Genomic DNA, 16,645 nt, shown 5'->3' with positions numbered 1-16,645 from the left:
GTAGGCTCTTCCTCTCCTCCAACCCTAATTGCCCTCCGCTAGACCCACCACCCAACAACTTCTCCCACATCCTCTGCGTTTTCCTGCACGACCCCTATTTCGCCGCCCCCTGTCGCTTTGACCCACGAATCCTAGACTGGAGGCCCTCCCACCATGAATAGGCATCCAATGTTCTGAAGGTATGAGCCTCATTATTTAGTTTCTGCATCTTATGCAAGGTTGGAGGAAGAAATTTTTAAGCATTTAAAATCCCTTGCAATACATTCGATGCTTCATTGAAATACATATATTAATCATGATTTATCACTCCTCAATTACTTATTTTGTTGCATTCGATTGTTTTTACTTTGTTACAGGGCTTGGTTTCATCCAAGTAGAGTTCCACATTATACGACTTTTGGGAGATGTACTGAAGTTAGTGATGATTTTAGTGTTTCATGTAACAATATCTTTACAAATTATTATAAAATTATGAAAGTATTGCCTAACTCATAAGTTTAGTTTTATTTCTCTAATGTTAGTAATTGTTTTCATAAGTTCATGTAACTCATACCATAGTGAAAAGATTTTTTTCTTCAAAATGACGTATACAGTGCACATTGATTATAACTCATACCACAATAAAAAGAAAATTGAGTTGCACACGTATAGTATGTGTGCCGGTTGCTAATATGTATTATATATTACAATATAAATTCTGAAGGAGCATGTTTCTAGAGTCTGTATCGCAGTGGTTTGATGCATTGGGCATTGTACTTTCTCGATGCATGTTGGATTAATGAACGGCGGTGTGCAACTCTCTCCCTCCACTCCCGCCGTTGGCTGTACAATCCACCAGAGTTTTTCTTTTTTTATCCCTTTTATTTTCTTTTCTTTTTGGGTAAAGTGGAAAAACCCAAAAATTACAAACTTCATAATTTTGTAGCCCAGATCCATAGATGGAGATGTGGCCTCATTTAGTGTAAGCCCAACTTCACGGGGAGGCATGTGATAATGATTTTAGGGCCCATTTGGAAAGAGAAGCATTCGCGTTTTAGAAAGTGATTTTATGGAAAAAAAAATATTCATGTCTACTATTGGTTCTTCTTAAAAGATGAAAAAAAATTCATTCATGACATTGGTTGATGCAGTGAAAAAGGGGATATGTAGGATCGATCATTGTTAAATCTTAGAATATAAGCTGAAGTCCATCAGCGATCCAGAATCCGTTAGGCAATAGAGAAAACTCCAAAATTAATCGACAATAATATGAATGAATTGAGAAACACAACCCTAAAAGTTGTTTATATATGTAAGAGTCTAAGCAAACTATAGCTGCAAAAGGAAACTAAAATACGAAATAATTTAATCTAAATTCCACGAAAAAAAAATTAAATTAAAATACATAAGGAGCAACACATCAAGTCTAACCAATATAACTATACCCACATTTTATTTCACAACCTTAAAAGGCACGCAATCAAATTACCAAATGATGTATGACACTATTATTTTGTTCATAGCCTCATTTATTAACCTAACTATTTATTTTTGGAGGGAAATAACTAATTTAATTGTAAAAATTAAAACATACCATGATCTACCAAACTATTACCATTATTTCCCATTTTAATTTGAGTCCATTAAAAAAAATATAATTCGAGTTTTTGACTGGGACAACAAACAAGTAAACCCAATAAAGAAAATATGGGCTTCTTTGAAAATGGCCCAAATATAAAAGGAAGGAGGGAAAATCTGAAGAGAACCCGTCACGCGCGCGTGGCGAGTGGCAAATGGGATTGCATGACAAAAACAAGAACAAAAGTTAAAAAAACCGACAAAAATGCATTAAAAGGGTCCTCAACAGAAAATTAAAAAAAGATAGCAGAAAGTTAATACCATAAAACCACACCACTAAAAGATAAAGTAAAAAGGAAAAGTCTTTTTTCTCCTAATTTTTCAAAAAGCAATTTAGACACATAAAACATATTTACATTGTTGACACACTATTTAATGAGATGGGACTTATCTAACTGCATTTAATGTGTCATCAAGTGTGTCTAAAGAGAGGTACTATCTACACACTCATTTTTAATTCTCACTCACATTTTTCAATTTTTGGTTGTTGGATTAAATGAATTGAAGAAGATTAATGAACAAAAAATAGTAAGGGTGTGTGGGAGGTACAATTAGCTCTGAGAGTAGCACTATCTATGTCTAAATAGCATTACAACGATGTGAAAGTTACCAGTGTGTCATCAAGTGTGTCTAAATAGCCAAGGGCAGAGCCAGAATTTTTTTCTTGGGTGGGCTAGTTGAAAATAGTACCATAAAATGATATGTTTATTTTTTTTGCTTATATAAAATTATATAATAATCAATATAAAAGAACAACAATATAATATAAACTATTCTCAAAATCATAATCTTAACCGATAAATTCAAGGACCATATAAATAATTAACCTACCAATTAAATCAAGAATAAGTAAATAAAGAGATTAAGAATGTACCAAATGTGACATTCATTGGAAAATTACAACGGAAAGTCAAGAATTGCGGAGATAGGGATTTAATTGTGTATTTAAAGAACTTTATTAATCTTTTCTTGAGTAAGAAGCACATAAGCTAAATTACATATGGTAAATGGTCTTTTCCTTTAAAGAATAGAATAAAGGGGGACTGGAGATAGAACTAATTTATAATTTTTAGCAGAAAACGTATTATTTACTACCTCTCCTCTACTAAATATACATTAAATAATAATCTGTATTGAAATTGAGTAGGCTATAAGCATGAGTTTACAAAAGAATAGATCTATCACAAACCCATTTTACTTCCAACACAGCCTTATTAATATTTTGTTAGTGATCATCTTCAATTCATTCAATCTGAACAACCAGCAATTAAGAGAGGTATGTAAGAAGTAAAAATGAGTGCATGGACCCTCATAGAAAACCTCCCTGGACTACGACCCACCTTAGCCTTGTGGGTGGCTACGCCATTGTAAATAGACAGTGTGTAAACAATGATATTAGCTTTATGTTTCTAATTGATACACAACTAATCTAGACATATAATAGAAGAAATCACCTAGATTAGAGATTGTGTCAACAAGTCTGTTAATTTTGTGTATGTAAACAACATTATTGTTAGCCTGTTTAAGTTACTCTAATTTACAATAAGAGAAATTTGAACTCAGTTAACATTGGCCTAATGCAAATTTGCAAAGAAAAACCCTTCTCTCAATCAAAAGTGGTATTCACACACCCATTTTACCTCACTCGCACCTTGTTAATTTTTTACCATTAATCTTCTTCAATCTATTCGACTCGATGATCGAAAATTGAGAACGGTATTTGGATAGCAGGATCCTATCTCAACAAGCAAGAATAGGACAAATTAAGTCCCAATAACACCATAATTATGCAATCAAACGACATGTTGAGCAACTGCATGAGCTCCACATCATCATCAAAATTTGTAATTATCTTTTTAAATTTTCAAATTTATTTCGTTTTTAACCAAAGAACACATGAATTGTGGCAAACGAGCACTGGCATGGTAACGCTTCAGAGTCACAAGTTGGAGGATGCCCGGCAACCGTTTTTTTTTTTTTGGGGCTCGCTCATTGCCTGTTGTTTTACACTTTCCCCTCCTCTCTCTCTCTCTTTCTCTCTCTCTCTCTCTCAAAACGCCTCTCAAACATCCTCCTCAGTCCTCACCCTTGTCCTTCACTCCTTTTCATGCTTAACGCACGTTTACCTCCTCTCTCTCCTCACCAAACCAAACCGCATTGTTCTTAGGTTTCTAGTTAGCTTAACCTCGACGCGATTTCGCAGTTGTTTTCGTTCTGTCACTGTCTCTCTATGTCATTTTTTGTGTTAGTGAATGCGTGTGTTTTTTCTGTTTTGCCGGGAGAGACGAAGTGATGATTTTCTAGTGCAAAATGTGTTCTTTCTCTTCGAACTCGTCGCCCTCTGAGATTCTGTTTCTGGGTTTTTTTGCTTGTTTTGAGCCCGGCATTCTCTTATGTTTTAGCTGCAAATTTTACTAGGTGGTCGTCGTTTTGGCTTGCATGTCGTTTTTCTTGCGAGGGTTCTGTCCGGTGGAGTGATTTGAAGCAAAAAAGCTCGATTTTTCAAGTTGGTTTCTGTGTTTTTTGGGTTTTTTGAATTCAGGATTCTCATATCTGAAAAGGGTCCAATGCGTTTCCTAGAATTTTGATTTTTTTGGGCAGTTTTTCTCTTTTGAAGTTGTTCTTTCGGAGTTGTTCTCTGAATTCCATATTTGTTCGTCTTCAAAGGGGATTGAAAGGTTGGTTGCTTAATTTAGGGTTTTGACAGCATGGGATTGGGACGTGGTGCTTCTGTTGTATCTAAGAACGTCGGAAAATCAAAGGGAAAGAAAAAGAAAGATGATCAAGATGAAGTGACAGGATGCTGGATGAAGTTAAGGTTCATGGGGATGTGCATGTCTCCAAAGACCAAACTGAATAGGCCTACAAGTGGAACTAGCTCACCAGCTGGTATAATTCAATTCATTCCTTAAAATTTCGTTTTTGTTTTACGATGTTTTCCTTATACATTTTGTCTCAATTGTTGCGGTTTTACTTTCAGATTAGATTTTGATTGATTCCTTGACAATGTACTAGTGTGATCATGTTATTTAGCATGTCGGTGCGCCATTGCATATAGATATAGATGTTTGGTTTAATATAGCTTATTAGGCTCATCAAATCTTCATTCGGTTCTGCGTTTGTTATTCTGGTTGGATAAATCGATTATTCTGTGATCGTATCTGTTGGTGCATTGTTTCTGGGTTTTGGTTTTATCCAGTGATAAGGTTTCCTTAGTTGGTAGTTTTGTTGCTTCTTAATCAAGAATGGCTAAGAACTTTTGAAAGTTCTACCATGAGGTGTTCTAATTAGAATTGTACTAATTCTACCGAACATTCCAACGTGCATAAGTATTTCCAGCATGTTTGATTTTGACTTTTAAGTATGTTCTGTTATCTAGATTCAACTTTGACTTGTGTTTTCTGGATTCTCCCAAACATAAGGATATAGGGCTAGATCATTCTTTTGTGGTTTTGGATAAATGCTGTGCACGTGTTTGATTCGCTCTGTTCTATATGAAATGTAGCTAGATTTTGTTGACTCGCGTCACTGAGTGCGTGATAAGAGGGATACGCAGGTAGTACCCTTTCATCGTTATGTATAAATTCTGTGCACGTGTTAATTTGAATGTGTGCTATGTGAAATGATTATGTTTCTGCATTTGGCGGAAGATTTTAGAGTTGTCTTGACCATTAGTGCATCTCTAACGTGATGAGACGTGTCTCTCTGTATGTAAATTTTGTAACGGCGATGCTAGTGTCAATTACTCTCCACGTGCGCGTGGGCAACTGACTGAAACAAAACTCTTTCATGAAAGTAACGTAGGTGTGACGCTGTGTTACCTGTGTCCGTTTAACTGTTTAGCAAGCTTATCTTTAGTAGGGAGGGCTCTTATCATTGGTCACCTACTCCTTCAAATAGCCTTGTCCAATTTTTTATGATCATCTAGAAGTTAATCTGTATACAATTCCATATATCCTCAAAGTATGCTTCCCATAATAAAAAACAAAATTAGACAAGGCAAACATTTAACGGGATACTCACATTGGCAGAGCATATTCCTATTACGCATTCTGGTGCATAAAATACCTTAACAATGGTTGATAATTATGCAGACTTCTCTATCAATGCATCTACATATCCTAGTTGTGCCAAATTTAGAATCTGTGCCTACTCTTTATATAAAGCTAAGCTGGTTGTCTTAATTACACCTGATGATTTGACGTGGTATCGTTTGTAAACCAGGGGAAAGTAAAGGTACAAATGACTCGATCAAAGACCAGCCAGCTGCTCCAGTTGCTTCGTCTTCATCCACCAGTAACACAGGAAGCACTGTGTCTACTCCCAAGGCAGCTGAGGAACTGAAAGTGGCTTCTCAGCTACGAAAATTCACCTTTGATGAGCTTAAGTCTGTAACAAGGAATTTTAGACCTGTGAATCTTCTGGGCGAGGGTGGATTTGGTTGTGTATATAAAGGCTGGATTGACGAACATGGAACTACTCCAGTAAAACCTGGAGCTGGGCTTGCAGTTGCCGTAAAGACTCTGAACCATGAGGGACTTCAAGGTCATAAAGAATGGCTGGTATGGAGCCTCATTACCACTTTTTGTCCGTTACCACTAATTAGAATTATGGCGTGTTTGTTATTCACTTTTGTGGATGAAAGATAACATTGTGTCTTTTCCGTGTTGTAGGCTGAAGTTAATTATCTTGGCAACCTACTTCATCCAAATTTAGTCAAGCTATATGGTTATTGCATTGAGGATGATCAAAGGTTACTTGTCTATGAGTTTATGCCTCGAGGAAGCTTGGAGAATCACCTCTTTAGAAGTATGTGCTCAAAACTATATCTCCTCGAAATTTGAATATGGTCTTTCCTTGTGACAAGTGATTAGACGTGTATTTTCTTTTGGCTTGAAGATTTATGCTCACCTTTTAATGCTTGCAAGTGATTTGAACTATTGTGACTCCTACTGAATTTAACCTAGGATAGAGTTTAATGTGATGATGAAGGCCATAAGGATGATGATGGTTGTAGTTTTTGGTGACCAGTTTTCTATTAGTATTAGTGTTGACGTGTGGATACTGTTTTAGCACAGGTCCTAGAGGTTTTTTGCTTGTTAATAGTATGTTTGAAAGTGTTTCTCTTAGGAAAGAAAAGTTTCTATGTTTTAGATGCTATTCATATGCAAAATGTGATACGACAGTCTTAAATTCATGTTTGGAGGTTGTGGATTACGATTTATTTCCTGTTAATTTACATCTAAATAAAGAAAGGGGTTAAAACTTACCTAAGTTGGGTGCACATCACAATTAAATACGGTGAGGTGGTAAGAAAGCTAGAGTTCAAATCACCACACCTCGAAAATTTTCCATGAGATGTTTCATTAAAAAAAGAAAAAAACGGAAGTAAAATGTGTATGAGAGTGTGCAGTACAAGTTCTGGTAGTTTGATTTGTCACGTGCTTCAGTAATAATTTTCCCCACCATTTCAGGGACCTTGCCGCTCCCTTGGCCTATCCGGATGAAAATAGCTCTTGGTGCTGCACAGGGTCTTACCTTTCTTCATGAGGAAGCCAAAAGGCCAGTGATTTATCGAGATTTTAAAACATCTAATATACTGCTGGATGTGGTGCGTTATTGAGCTCAGGTTTGAATGTCATTGTTTTTACCTGATACCTCTTCTTCTAATCAATGATTCTCTTCCAGGACTACACCGCTAAGCTTTCTGATTTTGGGCTCGCAAAAGATGCTCCGGAGGGAGACAAAACTCATGTCTCCACCCGAGTTATGGGCACTTACGGTTATGCAGCCCCTGAGTATGTAATGACAGGTTGGTATCATAAACTATATGAATCTCTTTTTTTGCCTTATTCTCAACAGTTCTGACTGTATCTCGTCATTTATGCTCTTCTGCTTTCATGGAATGTAAAGTAATTTATATAATGCGAGCTATCTTCTATCAGGACACCTCACTTCAAAAAGCGATGTCTATAGCTTCGGTGTGGTTTTGCTTGAAATGTTGGTTGGTAAAAGATCTATGGACAAAAACCGACCCAATGGGGAGCATAACTTGGTTGAGTGGGCACGCCCGCATCTGGGAGACAGGCAAAGGTTCTACCGTCTAATAGATCCTAGACTTGAAGGCCACTTCTCTATCAAAGGTGCTCAGAAGGCGTTTCATTTGGCTGCCCGTTGTCTTAGCCGTGACCCCAAGGCTAGACCTCTGATGAGTGAAGTCGTTGAAGTGCTGAAGCCTCTTCCTGACCTCAATGACATGGCCAGATCCTCATCTTACTACCAAGCCTTGCAAGCTCCTGGGTCTAATCCAAATTCTCGAAATGGCGGTAGAGGGCTGGTTGGGGTTTCAAGGAACGGACAACCAACTAGAACCCGATCCATGCCAAATGGTCCGCATGCCTCACCATGTCACCTAAACTATCTTAACCGATCACCCAGACCTATTTCGCAATCTGCACAATCGTAAGATTGAGCTCCTCTTTGATTTCCATTTCGTTTCCTTGCGTCAGAAGTTAACGTTTAAGGGATATGACAGTGGGAAAAGAAAAGACCTCAGTTGTTGTATTGAGTTAAATGTCAATGTGTTCTTAGTAGAGTCGAGTTTATAGGGTTTTGCCATCAAGCTTAGCTTGTATGGCTAGACATAGATATTGAGCATAGAAATTTACCAAAGGAACATTTAAACTAGCCAAAGAAAAGAATCTTATAGGTGGTGGTTGTATGTGAAGTGTAAAGGGGTTTCCTGTGTTTTCTTGTTTCTTCGTTAGTAACTGTCTTTATCGGTAATCTGCATCTGTGTTTCTCGTCGATTTATTTGTGTCATACGTGAACTGCCTGAGCAATTGCCAACCGTTGATGTGCATGAAACTGCCTGAAGTTTCAAAGCAGCAAACACATCCACTGCGGACAATTGTGCACGCGCACGTGATAAATTGTTCCTTGCATTTGCATTTGGGTTAAATATTCTGCTGAAGAAGAAACTTGACTAAAGTAGTACACAAGCAATTTCACGGCCAAAAAATGATCTAGTTATATCAGTTATGTCAGTTACAAATTTACATGGCTGTAAGAAATCTCGACAAATTTCATGTTCACATCATCTTCCATTTCTTATTTCTCCACAATGAATTCTTGAATTTCAATTCCTGTATGCCGAGCCCCGCCCTGTAATCTAACTAAAATTTCATCTCCAACTTTAAGCGAGGTCACAGGGATTGCAGTTTTTTGCAGTTCGCTTTCTGCAGCAAGTGTAAGTGAAGGTTCAGCAACTGTAAGATGAACGGAGAATAGGAAAAACAATATAATTCAACTTAAGAAACCGGTTACAAGAGTGAGGAAGACCTCTGGAGGGACAAACCAGGGCAACTGTTTCCGCATTCTGTACAAGGATGCTGTAGAAAGTTTGATCATCCGAATCTCTCTGAAGGCAAAAATATTACCAGTATCAACAATAAAGTTTACTAACCAGCAAAAGTACCCAACTCTAACTAAAAGATTAATCAAATTTTGTGAACGTAGCTGTTCAAGACCTTTGCCTCTACAAGGATTAGCGGTCTAGTCTCTATCTTTACACGCCCAACAATTGCTGTTCGTTGATGGCCTTTCTGATCAACCAGGATCACCTCTTTACCTGCTTTCAATTCTGAGAGGTAGCTCGTTTTTCCGCCTGGAACAGCAACATAAGCATGTACAGGTCCCTGCACATTTCACACGTACATTTGGTTAAATAGGCAATAGAAAATAATTTTTTGAAGCCACCAAAATTGTAGCTCCAAAATAATCCAATAATTCTTGTGATAGGAAAGTTTATTTGTTCGTCCACGACTAAGCTGCACACATTATCAACTTTACTTGTAGAGTAATAATATTGTTTACGTATTCAGCCAAAATGAAGAGATAGGTAAAACAGGACATAAAGAAATAATGTTAACATCCTTTTTCATTTTCATCTCGATTTTTCTAAATAACAAAAGCTTCATGGTACCAGATTATTTTCTATATGGGGAGAATATAGAAGGTAAGTGGAAATTGTGTGAAACTGAAAGGATTTATTCTTGGCTTCCATTATTGAAGCGAAAGTGAGCGGACTAGATTGATATGATATGGAAAATAGTAAAGTTTTTATAATGATATCATTTTTAAATGAAAGCCCTATTACCCAAAATGATCCGGATAAGTAACGCAATGCAATCAATCTTCTGTAAATATGCTGTGTAGTGAACATGATGACTGTTGCAGCAGGCACCAATTTACATGATCACAGTTTATAAAATTTCCAGGAAACTCAAAACCAAACTCACCGCATTCACACGGAAAGGCCTGCTTGCAATGTAATTTGATTCCAAGCATTCCGAATGAACGAGGAATAATCCTCTGGCAAAGGAGCCAACCTTGAGGATGTTAAAATTTTAGACTATAAGAACAATGACATCATAGATAACCAACTCATCTGAGTAAAGAGAGCAGCAAGATAATAAAAAGTAGAGTGACAGCATACAAGTAGTCCTTCCCCTGGCCTCATGAGACTACATAGATCAACACAAACTCGATCCCCCATTCCAGCTACTTGGACTCGAGTTACAACGGCTTTTGTCAAGTTCAATATGTTGCTCACTTCATCTCTTCTGTCAAAATAGTCCTGATAATAACAACCAATATAAGAAGAAAAAATGCTTTCCATAAGGCCAACAAGCCCTTAGCCAGTAAGTAATTACCTTTAGGTCAAGAACAGCTTTTACTTCTTCAACTTTTAAGACAACTCCACCCAAACCATGCTCGAGGGCCTACAAACGCAACATAATAAACACGAACAGTATTTAAGGATGCATAGAATCTAAGCGATAGTCCGAAGTTCAATTGAAAAGTTTGATGTATACCTCAAAGAAGACTTGTGCTTCCAATGCGGTTTTCGAAACAGCAAACACTGTTTTCCCACTCCCTTGAAATGCAGCAACTATATTCTCGGCAGGTATGACCTAAGAAACAAAAACAAGGTAAATAAAAAAACCCCGGGAAGGTTTAGACACCGAAATAAAAAGCAACAAACTACGTTTTCGTAATCAATAAACAACATACCTGCCAATCTAGCAAATCAACAACTACATTTTCGCCGAGCGCTTTATCGGGTTGAAGCAGCTCCAACTCCTTGGGGTTGGCGACCTGAAGCATTGTGGCAACTCTTCTGTTCTCACCATCGAAAATCGCTCCCTCTTCGACAAAGATAGTATCGATCAATGCAATTGCTGCTCACATTCCACACCCAAATCATCAAAAGTGAGAAAAAAAAAACAAATTCTAAGGTGAAATTATATGGAATACCACAAGAATCCCCAAATGGGCAACCCTAAAATTGTAAAGTTTTCCCCTTTATCTTCAATTAATTACAGCAAAACCCAAAACTTGAAAATTTTGAATGAGCTTACAGGACCACTCATCGGCAAGTTCACGGCTTTGAGAGGGGAAGACGAAGGTGTTCCAGCCTCTCTCGACGGCGGCCGTCATGACCTGCTTGCTCTCCGTCCACACCCACACCCTCTTCGACTCGCCGTACGTCCCCGAAGACGACGTCGTGGAAGACCCAATAGCAGTGGCGGAGGAAGAGTTCTGGGAAACCATTGAGTGTCTGTGCGACCAAATCAATCTGCAAATGTTCCATTTATCTGCAAACATTAATCAGCAAACAAAATATATAATAAAAATTAATAATTAAATTGACTGAAAATATTCACTTTCAGATATTTTGGTGGCATGGGAAGCGAGGATGCACAGCAACCTGCGGTGGGAGTCAAGGAGCAGATTCTGGCCAAGGAAGCAGCATGCAGCACACCAGCAGCCATCTTTCTTTTTCGTCTATGGAGTCTTGGAGATATAATCCGGTGCGCGCCAAGGACCTCAACTGCCATCGTTTTAACGGCGGTTTTGTATCGACAGGAAATCACAACAACCCGACGTTTTCAAACTTCTAGTAACGACCCGAATTGGACCGGAAAGTTGAGGGTCGACCCAGAACGAGTCACGGTTCAGCTAATGGCTCGTGAAAACAAGCCCATCCGTTGATCAAACTTTGGAGCAATGGAGTTTAACAAAAGAAAAAAAAAAAAAAAAAAACTTTGGAGCAATTTTTCATGTACTGGAAATACGGTCTCTTACACTATATATTAAGCGTTATAATACAAATACATAGATACTTAAAAAAAAAGAAAAAGAATTTTCAACTACTTGCATGATGACACTTAATGTAACAGGTTGTCTTCTCGACACACTAAAAATTTTCTCTAAATTTTGAGGATAGGGGTTGTTTTAAGAGGCTTTAATAAGCCGTCCTTTGCACAATCTTAAGATTATGACAATATTAGTGTACGATCGTTTGAAGACATGTTTACTTACTTGAAATGAGAAAAATTATTTTCATCCTTGATTCTTAGTGTGTTTACAAATACATGAGTAATTCGACTTTTTCTGCATTTACTCCAACCGATAAGGCTTGTAAGACTTTTTAGGAGTCACAATTGTGGACGGGAAATTAGGGTGATTGATAGAATCCGGAAACCCTTGTCTCCAAACATAACGCTGCATGCGGTTCATACACAAAGCCTCCTTTCCCCTTCACATCCTTGAGAAAGTTTCTCGTGTAGAACTGCAAACCGGGTGCATTCGTCGACAGCTCTAAAACCCACCCGGACTTCTTGTCGTGCACCACCGCGGCGGGCTTTGGTTTGTTGCCTGCGCTGCTGTTGAGGCAGTTGTTGATCCTGCTTTCCACAGCATCAGGCTTGAGGAAGTCGTACGGGGTTCCATTTACGGAAGCTATTTTGCCGGTGGGAATGAGGTGGCTAACTTGTTAGACATTAGTTAAAACAACAATGTCATCACTCTAGCATTGTTGTCATGGAAAAATACAATGTTGTGAATATATTAAAGAAGAAGAAAAATAATGACACAATAAGTTAGAGGGGAAATGAAGCCAAACTCTAATAAGAAGTAGAAAGCTATTAAAAACAAATAACAATTAAGAAAACTCCTAAGGCCATCTCCAACCGATGGCTGGCCAGAGGGCTCGTTTTAGCCCTCTGGCCCTTCAAGATTCTCCAAGATACTAATATTTTAATAAACTGTACAGGGCCATATTTGCCTCCATCTCCAACCGAGGGCCAGAAGGCCAGAGGGCTCGTTTTAGTCCTGCCACAAAAAATTATCTCCAACCGAGGGTCAAAGGGCCATAGGGCTAAACATAATTTATTATTTAAAAATTACAACTTAAATTAAAAAAAACAGCTAAGTGACGTCAGCATGACGACTAAGTTTTATGTTATTAAATGTTTTTTAAAATGTTGTTTAAGTTTCATGTTGTTAAATGTTTTTTTTTTATGTTATATAATTTGTATGTTAGTTCATATTATGTAATGTTATTTCATAGGTTTAATGTTGTTTCATGTTACTTAATTTAATTTAATGTTGTATAATGACTTAGGAAGTTATAGGAAAAAAAATATAATTTAAAAAAATTATGAAACAAATTTTGTGAAATAGAAGTTATAGGATAAAAATAGAATTTAAAATAAAATAAAGTAACTATGTGAAATAGAAGTTATAGGAAAAAATGGAATTTAAAAAAAAATGAAACAAATTTTGTAAAATAAAAGTTATAGGAAAAAATAGAATTTAAAAAAAATATTAAAAATAGAAGTTATAGGAAAAATTTTGTAAATAAAAAATAATAATAAAACTATAAAAAAAAATTCTATGCATTTGAATTTTTTTTTTTCTTAAGCATTCCTGTCGGTTATAACCGATAGGATTCCCAGTATTTCTGGCCAGCCCAAGTAGCCAGCCCTCTAGCCTTCTAGCCCTCTCCGATTCCGTGGGGCCCTCTCAGATTCCAGAACCCTCTGGCCTAGCCCTCGGTTGGAGACGGTTTTCGAGCTATTTTCGGCCCTCTGGTCCCCTGGACCCTTCAGTTGAAGATGGCCTAAGAGAAATGAAAATTGGGAAGCCCCCACGAAAAATTTAGTGATATTTTTTTTCACTTGTAAATAGAATATCGTAGGTTCAAATCGAAACTAATTTATTCATCCACCTCTTTATGTGTGTGTATCCTTGTATAAAAAATTAATAATTGCACATATTAATCTAGTGCAATTATTACATGAGCATCTGCATTGGAACAACATCACTTGCAGAAAGGTCTAGCCCTGAGGAATGTTGTACCTTCCGCGGCAGCCTTGCGAAATTAGATGTAAAATCCGGTGCCGTGTTATGGCAGACCTTCATGCTGCCCGATAACCATGGAGAGCTAGGATAGTATGCCGGGGCAGCTATATGGGGAAGCAGTCCGTCCATTGACGTCCATAGAAAACACGTGTATATTGCTACCGGAAATGTCTACTCAATTCTTGAACGTGTAAGCCAATGCCAAGAAAATCAGAATAATTCAACTATGCCCACTAATCTAGATGCGTGTGTTGAGCCGGAAAATCATGGCAACTCAATTCCAGCCCTTGATTTGGACAGCGGCGATATCAAGTGGTACCGTCAGCTCGGTGGCTACGATGTATGGTTTCTTGCTTGTTTCTTAAACGTTTTAACTTGCCCTACTGGACCAAACGTGGATGCTGACTTTGGAGAAGCACCAATGATGCTCAGAACTCGTGTCAATGGAACCAATAGAGATATAGTTGTTGCCGTTCAGAAAGGTGAGTTTGCTTGGGCTCTAGATCGGAATAATGGCAGCCTTTGTGGTCAACGGTAAGTTGACTTGGACTCACTCATCTGTCTCCATGCATGAAAACCACCACAACTTACATAAAAAAAGATTGTTTGGTATAAGGTATCAATTTGCAATATACCTACTTTACACGTTGTTTTTTTTTTCTTTTTTTTTTTTAGGGAACCTAGACGGTACGATGGAAATTTTATTAATAACGAAAAAATAAATTACACCTAGTCAGGAGAGACATAAACCTTACCTCTAAAAAAACAGAGACAATAAAAAGAAATACATATAAAAGAAGGGGATATAAACCTTACTCTTTTAGAAATAAAAAACGAGAATGAAATAAAGAAACAATAGATTAGTACTCGATTCAAATCAATCACTACATGAATTCCACGTACACATGTGTGTCATCTGTAAATGATATCTATGTGCTGTGTCGGAGGCTGGGCCTGGTAGCATTCAAGGAGGAGGAACTTGGGGAGCAGCTACTGACAAGAAAATGGTGTACACCAACATCGGTAACGCTGATGGTAAAAACTTTACTCTGAAACCATCAAATAACATAACAATTGGTGGCGGATGGGTAGCAATGAATCCTCACAGTGGAAAAATCATATGGTCAACTGCCAGCCCTACTGGTGCAGCTTCACCTAGCCCAGTCAGTGTCGCCAACGGCGTTCTATTTGCTGGATCTCCAAATCCACAAGGCTCTATATACGCAATGGACACAGGGAGTGGAAAAATACTGTGGTCTTATGACACCGGAGCAACCGTGTATGGTGGCATGTCAATAAGCAATGGATGCATTTACGTTGGAAGTGGGTATAAAGTTAATCTCGGATTTATAAATCCAACGTTTACTGCCGGGACCTCACTTTTCGCCTTCTGTGTCAAATGATCGAACCCTTTCATTGAAGAATGTTAATTCATAATGCATCTTTGTAGTCCATGGAATAAGAAAGCATCACTTGTATGATATTTAATGTTAACCGATGAAGGAAAATGTACCAAGTAAACTTTAATTTGAAAAGTAAGAATAACACAGATAAGACTATATAGTAAGGTTTTATATCCCACACTTAAATTTCTTTTTATTCAATCTTATACATGCATCTAAGCTATTCGAATCCTCCCGGTACTTGCATGCTATCAGTCAGGAATACTTAGGCTTAGAGGGTGGTCCCCCTTTCTTGCGTAAAAGCAATCGGAATTCGAACACGCGTTTTACTAAGAAGGATTGAACCATGAGAGCGAATCTATAGGGCTATCACCTTCTCTGGCCAGATCTTCCAACCTTTTCACAATTACAGTAAAGGCTTATTAATGAAATAAAAACAACTTCCCCCATCTAGAGAAGCACAGCTTAGTAGTGAAATAAAAACAACTTCCCCCTTCTAGAGAAGCACTTAGTAGAACATATGAAGGTTTCTGTGCTGATATTGTATTGGGGTTCTTAGATTTGAGTCCAAAAAATGCACATTTCTTGTTTTTTGGAGGGCAAAGACTTCCCGCTTAAGCCAGTAACAATAAATATTAATCTAATAATTCTGTTCACGTTTTACTTTTTCAACATACCAGAATAGTACCACACAGACTGATTCAACTTAATTTTTAATCATGATGCCGACCAATACGTGCACAGTTTTGCTGTATAATCGTCCAAATCAAGGGATATAGTTACGGTTAAATACATCAACCAATAAAAAAAATGATATATATTGAAGACCAAACACCATCCACATCTCTTACTAATTTATATTGGAAGTCTCGGAATATATCTAATTAGCAAGGCAGAAAGTCTTATATCATATTAACTAGATAAGCCAAATTTCTTGCCTAATTAGTTTGTTTTGGAATATATTATATATCGTAGGAAGTGGAGAAGGTGCGGCACATGGAGAGAAAGATATAAAAAAAAAAAAAAAAAGGCAGAGAAATTTTTGTGATAATATTCCTCGTGCCTTTATTTATATATGTTGTAGGGCTATTTTAGTGAGGGAAGATGAGAGAGAGAGAGAGAGAGAGGGTTGAGAAGGGTTGAGAAATCTATGTCATAATATTCCTCATGCCTTGTGTCTTCATTTATACTAGTAAGAAAAAGAAAAATTTTCTCTCCAAGTACTACAAATAGTAATAGGAGACTTCTAGATGTTATAGAATTCCTAATCTACTTAGAATTTACATAATTACATTCCTAATAAATATAAACTGAAACAATATAGATATACATATATACATGATGAATCTAGTCACTTAGTTCGACTTGATAAACGGGACGTGTGTTAACCCATTATCTCAATAAGTCGTGTCATA

The 16,645-nt window shown here is 37.3% G+C and overlaps 2 protein-coding genes and 1 pseudogene across 5 annotated transcripts; 2 read left to right on the top strand and 1 right to left on the bottom strand.

Annotated features, from left to right (window-relative positions):
• Positions 1-3,563: 3,563 nt before the first annotated feature.
• Positions 3,564-8,403, top strand: LOC125474366 (serine/threonine-protein kinase PBL34-like). Its single transcript, XM_048577935.1, has 6 exons — positions 3,564-4,506; positions 5,842-6,179; positions 6,291-6,426; positions 7,092-7,228; positions 7,306-7,429; positions 7,563-8,403. The coding sequence occupies exons 1-6, from the start codon at positions 4,326-4,328 to the stop codon at positions 8,081-8,083; spliced, it is 1,437 nt and encodes a 478-aa protein (XP_048433892.1). The 5' UTR covers positions 3,564-4,325; the 3' UTR covers positions 8,084-8,403.
• A 219-nt stretch (positions 8,404-8,622) lies between these two features.
• LOC125474367 (3-dehydroquinate synthase homolog) lies at positions 8,623-11,554 on the bottom strand. 4 transcript variants are annotated; one of them, XR_007255950.1, is made up of 10 exons: positions 11,390-11,554; positions 11,040-11,276; positions 10,693-10,859; positions 10,494-10,592; positions 10,332-10,400; positions 10,115-10,255; positions 9,918-10,007; positions 9,137-9,314; positions 8,959-9,037; positions 8,623-8,855 (listed from the first exon to the last, which is right to left on the bottom strand). XR_007255950.1 is itself a non-coding variant. In XM_048577936.1 (10 exons), exons 1-10 carry the CDS (start codon positions 11,517-11,519, stop codon positions 8,728-8,730), a joined length of 1,308 nt encoding a protein of 435 aa, XP_048433893.1. In that variant the 5' UTR covers positions 11,520-11,552; the 3' UTR covers positions 8,623-8,727. The 4 variants fall into 4 exon arrangements, 3 of the variants coding, with proteins under 3 accessions (XP_048433893.1, XP_048433894.1, XP_048433895.1); XM_048577936.1 differs by having other exon boundaries at positions 9,147-9,314; positions 11,390-11,552; XM_048577937.1 differs by having other exon boundaries at positions 9,147-9,314; positions 11,040-11,257; positions 11,390-11,528.
• A 2,208-nt stretch (positions 11,555-13,762) lies between these two features.
• Positions 13,763-15,230, top strand: LOC125474208 (annotated as a pseudogene).
• The last annotated feature ends 1,415 nt before the right edge of the window (positions 15,231-16,645 follow it).

Source organism: the organism of the source record quoted next, unplaced genomic scaffold (assembly GCF_019419815.1).
Source record: "Pyrus x bretschneideri cultivar Hongxiangsu unplaced genomic scaffold, Pyrus_bretschneideri_v1 Contig12, whole genome shotgun sequence".
NCBI classification, from domain to species: domain Eukaryota; kingdom Viridiplantae; phylum Streptophyta; class Magnoliopsida; order Rosales; family Rosaceae; genus Pyrus; species Pyrus x bretschneideri.
This window is presented reverse-complemented; position numbering and strand designations above follow the sequence as displayed.

Bases quoted from the DNA above. Each gene is read 5' to 3' on its own strand.
- LOC125474366 (XM_048577935.1), top strand. From the start codon at position 4,326: ATGGGATTGGGACGTGGTGCTTCTGTTGTATCTAAGAACGTCGGAAAA. The intron at 4,507-5,841 runs GTATAATTCAAT...TTTGTAAACCAG, and splicing joins TGGAACTAGCTCACCAGCTG to GGGAAAGTAAAGGTACAAAT. The intron at 6,427-7,091 runs GTATGTGCTCAA...CCACCATTTCAG, and splicing joins GGAGAATCACCTCTTTAGAA to GGACCTTGCCGCTCCCTTGG.
- LOC125474367 (XM_048577936.1), bottom strand. From the start codon at position 11,519: ATGGCAGTTGAGGTCCTTGGCGCGCACCGGATTATATCTCCAAGACTC. The intron at 9,315-9,917 runs GTGAGTTTGGTT...TGAAATGTGCAG, and splicing joins GGCCTTTCCGTGTGAATGCG to GGACCTGTACATGCTTATGT. The intron at 9,038-9,146 runs GTCTTGAACAGC...TTTTGCCTTCAG, and splicing joins TAATCCTTGTAGAGGCAAAG to AGAGATTCGGATGATCAAAC.